The 5309-nt window shown below is 33.5% G+C and overlaps 1 protein-coding gene across 1 annotated transcript; it reads right to left on the bottom strand.

Annotated features, from left to right (window-relative positions):
- Nucleotides 1–10: 10 nt before the first annotated feature.
- On the bottom strand, nucleotides 11–5088 carry LOC110445002 (the record flags this gene model as incomplete). Its single annotated transcript, XM_021489360.1, has 5 exons — nucleotides 4873–5088; nucleotides 3774–3992; nucleotides 1200–1460; nucleotides 806–940; nucleotides 11–122 (listed from the first exon to the last, which is right to left on the bottom strand). Coding segments are annotated over exons 1-5 (815 nt in total), but the record flags the coding sequence as incomplete, so codon positions are not given.
- Between the last annotated feature and the right edge of the window lie 221 nt (nucleotides 5089–5309).

Genomic DNA, 5309 nt, shown 5'->3' with positions numbered 1-5309 from the left:
ATTCCCTTGCCATCCTGCCTCACATCCTGGCACTGTACAGCTTCCAGTCACTCTATCACATCCGGCTGTGGAACAATGACATGTTGAGCTGCAATCTACGCCAAATGTTCCTCGTTCACATTCTACAAGAAATAAACAAAGATATATATAAGTTTATTTTACATAGCAAAGAACACACACTAAGTCGTACTGACAATTGATTTGAATACATTATACTGTAAACATTCACACAGTGTGATATTGACCAATAGAAACAGTTGCGTTCAAAATTTAAATTAAAGTAAAAGGTACTACTACATCATTTGTAATTGCGAAAAAGAGTTCAACGCAGTGTATTTATAATCTCCCTACTGTATATAGAAGATTAAGCACCCGAAGAGATTTTTTTCCAGCTTGGGGAAACTTCCCTTCTCAAGTTGATTATTTTTTAGCTGCCATAAATTGGACACTTATTTTGTTGCTGAGCTTTCATAGTTTCTGTATAATAAGTAATATTGGTGAAGTGTAGGTTTTGCAACTGTCTACCCCTGTAATTGTCTTGTTTACTTTTCATTTAATTGTTTAGCAATCAAATTGTGAATTACTATAATGCTTTAACAGATATGGCATTATGTGAGTTAAACCAATTAATTCTTTCGAAAAGGACCTTATCAAATATTAAATTTATTAATAATACAGGTTAACTTGTTGGAACCCTTAACCTGTAGCTCAAAAGAAGGACAGTAATTTGAATAAAACATCTTGAGAACGACATGTTGTTAGCATTATACTATACAAACTGATCATATATAAAAAGTTATTTCACCATTTGAGCAGGTTAGCCCCATCCATCCACTCTGACATCCAGTGACGTCACATATTCCAGTGTCAGGATCACATCCACCCACGCCACAGTGACATATTCCATTACAGGTAGGTCCGAAACTATTCACGGGACAACCTAGCAGCAAGGAAAAACTAGTTAACGTTTCATGTCTTTATCAATAAGTAGCAAAATCCTAATCGGCTCCAATTGCATTCATACATTTAGCTTGTTAAACTATAGTTTGAACTATTGAACATCACAACACGAGTACTGCTCCTTCAAGAAAACTGAAACAGTAATCGTAGATGGACAAATGGAGTTTGATTTTGTAATAACTTATAATCTTTCTACTTCTGCATTTATAAAAACGGTTTTGGTTAGCATATATATTTACCAAACACCTCCACCTCACATAATTCAACAACAGCGTCTATTGTCGAGTAGTGTGGATTAGACTTCGGTCCATTATCAGCGGGACGCCTGTTGTAGAAAATGACATATATCCCGTCAACGGGACAATAACGATATTGGTTTACTGATGGGAGATCCGGGTTTTTTGTGTCGTCATGGTAACACAGATGTCCAGTGTTCTGTAGATTATCCACAGCAGTCGTATTGGAAACATAAAGATAAAATCCAGAAAGGCGAAAGGGGTCTGAAAAAAACGTGTTTTTAATGAAGGATAGAATACACTACTTTGAATATAAAATGCATTTAAGGATATATTTTTTCGTATTTTACTTAAGGTTAGAGATATACAAATACTGTTATACGTTGAAATTAACACGTGAAACTTAGTTATCAACTTAAACAACATTTTTTTATTTACGTACAGGAAAGCAATGGCATTATCCAACGGTTTTAATGTGATTCCATAAGAAAAAATTCATAATGAAGAAATATAAGACGATTTCACGATACATAGATTTTATCGACAAAAAACATCTTCAAGAGTTTAGTTTAGTTTGATAGAAAACAACACGAGAATACTGAAGTGTCCAAAACATAGTTCGAACTCCAACAATGAAACCATTGCAAATAATAACAATAGAAAGATTCACAAGAAGACTCTTGAAAAAGAACTAGTAGAATAAGACACCGTGTTCCGGAAGGGTAAGCTTTTTCACTTGATTGACGACACCCGCGATGTAAATCTAGGTCAAAACAAGGTAGTGTAACGTCCACGTATTGAAACCACTGGTAGGGAAAACAATACAATAAGACTCACTCATTAGCACAATCAAAATCATCGACCTTTCTATAACAAAAAGAAATACACCTGTAGTATATTTCCATATGAGATCATGATGGCGAACACAAAATCTGTCCATATTCTTAATCAACCAACTTCTTTGAAAACCCTATTTTGTAAGTCAGCAGTCGACATCTCTAACGGAGGTCATGATAATCAGAACTAGCTTTTGAATACATAATTAAATTCGACATGTAAACACTGTAGGGTAGATGGAGCAGAAATGTTACTACCAAGATAGGGAATGTTCATGATTGGGAAATCAAAATTGTCCCGCTTATCTTAAAGCTTAGTTATAAGCCGTCCCTGTTGGTCATGCTGTACGTAAAAATCGAGGTAAGCAGCTGGAGTTGAACAGTATGCTGTGTTCTTTGTCACAAGCTCAAAATGGTTTCTACGATACATGTGCTCAATAAAATTATTATTTTTTTATTAGACTGCACATCGTCGAAAAATTTGAAGTGAAATTGAATGACTTGACTAGGTTTTTGTTACCAGCCCTAATAAACTCACTACCAATTAACCTTCATCATATGAAATCAAAAATAATTCGGCCGGAAGTGGAGCACAGTTTGGTCCCATACGAAAGCCTCAAGTCTGCTGGGGGGAAAAATTTGCCACCGAACTCAACAAGTTTATTGTTAACCAGTAACTTTTCGTCATTTAAATAAAAATTCCACCTCAAAACGAATTTTCCCCTTGTGCCCACGGGAGTACATATTTTATATCTCTCCATTCATGTCTCTTTTTCTCTATTTTTTACACTAAAAAGGTGTATAAGGTACCAGGTTAAAAGCACCTGGTGCGATATTTTGAACGTTTAAAACAATTCAAAAAGTTGATGATTTTTTCGTATTAATATCTATTGATATCTTGATACCTGTATGCGCTGTGCATAATTCTGTAACATTTTACAAAGATGTTTTTTGTAAATATTTAAGGGAACGACTGTTCTAGTATCGATTTTAAACGGTGACGAAAGTGTCTGAGTGTTTTTACATGACTGCTTCTGTTTCTTAATAACATAATAATATATATTAAATGCATTGGCGTTATGTTTAATTGTTAAAAAAAAGAAAATTTGCTTAAAATAAAAAATGAAGTTATATTTAGTTATATATTAATACAAAAAATAAAAACCAATTCTACATACCAACAGTGGCACCGAATATGTTTATCTATATCTCAAATGTACATAAACATATCATAGCCTTGACCTGATATACTTGTGACAGGTAAAGAGTTACCGCAGTAGACAGTGCTATAAATAGACTTTACACGTTCGATACCTGAATAAGCATGGCCCGTTCTAGATCATTTTAGGATTACCCTTTACCATATTTTATCCTGAATGTTACTGACAAAAACACTCATGCGATATCCTATTACACTTATATAAGCATTTAAGTATGTGTCTATACACAGAAATCTTCCTATCTCACCTCATACAAATTAATAGGCAATATCTACATCTATATATCTTTAACTATATTGTTTGCTTCGTGGGCTGAAACACTTTTGTATATAAATTCTTTATGGTCCGTGAAAATAATCCAAAAAGTTTATGCATACATATATCTATTGAAAAACACAAACAAACAATAAAGGCCGTAACCAATTTTACAACTTTTCTCATCGTTTTTTATACATTTTACTAGGATAGACGTACAGCCATATATAATGTCCTAAGTGATATGTCCCATAATTATTACTTACACAACTGTCTGTACGTGATATGTATAAGTTTTATCCTTGATATTTGTTGAAGGTCAACTCTCCACCACGCCTCACTTGGTCCAATCGGATTAGTAGAACTACAGCTTCCTTCTCCATGAGCCAACACGTCTTTTCCTATGATACCATCTACTGCTTTGTTAGCATACCAGCCCAGGTAATTTGTACTTTGTGACGCTTGTTTCCCAAACGCGAGATTATCTATCAAAATGATAAAAATAAAACATTTATCAAGCGTGTGACTCATAATGCTGGGTTCATGATTATGCATGTTTAAAAAAATTGTAGATATAATGTTGCTTAGTTTTTTAAAACCCCTTAGATTTATCTTGCTCTAATGAAATTCAAATATAAAGATATAAAGCCATTAAATGAGAACATGTTTGATTATTTTGGGAATAAATAAAGGATTCATTCCATTTAAAAAATACTTGTGTATATATGTATATATATATATATAAAAAAATAAAGTTTCAAATTATTATCATAGATAACTTTCGTAAACAACCAGAAGATACGTGCTGAATAATAAAAATATATAAGACTAAGTTGAGTCTATAAGAACAAAATGTACGTAATTTACTACTTCTCATATGTGTAATGGTAATGCAACAGATACAACAAAAAGGTGTAGATATTGGCTGTACACGTGAAACCAAGACCAAAACATATGTATGGTTCAGGTACCCCGACCTACAGTAGATTTTACTTCCTACCCTAACAATATTATCTCACTCGAACGCACTCCGTCCAGATATTGATTTACTTTTAATCTTTTTCTTCGTAAGATAACACGAACTACAACTTATAAATAACAAACTTCAAACAACAATTACCTTGATTACAGTTATTGTTATAGCATTGAACGTAATAATAGTGCAATATATAAACATGGATTATAATCACAATTGTGTATGATATTGAATTACAGTTAAACTGTTAAAGTGAGTTTTTAGTACACGTATTGGCATGACATTGCAGCTAAATTGTTGAAGTGAGCTTTAGTACACGTATTAGCATGGCATTACAGTTAAATTGTTAAAATGAGTAATAGTACACGTATTGGCATGGCATTACTTACATGATGAATGAACAAAAAGAGGCAGAATAGCAACAAATGCCATAGGTATTAACGTTAGGGTTCCATGTATGTTCCGGCCAGACGCCATGTTGAACTGAAAACAGTTTTTCTAATCTACCCAGCTAGATACCAGGAAGTAAGCAGGTAGGAGATAAGAGGACGATACATCAAATATTTTTGTCGTGGTAGTGTTTGCACGAAAACAACAAGAAAATACCCGAGTGACACCCAAACCTTAATTTGAATGGTAATACATGTTATGTCATTAGTAATCAATTACTTTCAACCGTATGCTTGTGTCAGATCAAACTGTCTCGTAGGGAACACTGATAAGAGAAACTTAGGTATATATTATAGTACGGCTGTTACTGTCAATGTCTACGTATCTATACAAACTTATATAAAATCCAGGTATATAGTATAGCACGGCGTGACTG

The sequence above is a fragment of the Mizuhopecten yessoensis genome, unplaced genomic scaffold (genome assembly GCF_002113885.1).
Source record: "Mizuhopecten yessoensis strain PY_sf001 unplaced genomic scaffold, ASM211388v2 hete_36175452, whole genome shotgun sequence".
Classification (NCBI taxonomy): Eukaryota; Metazoa; Mollusca; class Bivalvia; order Pectinida; family Pectinidae; genus Mizuhopecten; species Mizuhopecten yessoensis.
The sequence above is the reverse complement of the archived record's forward strand: the minus strand, read 5'-3'. Positions and strand labels throughout refer to the sequence as shown.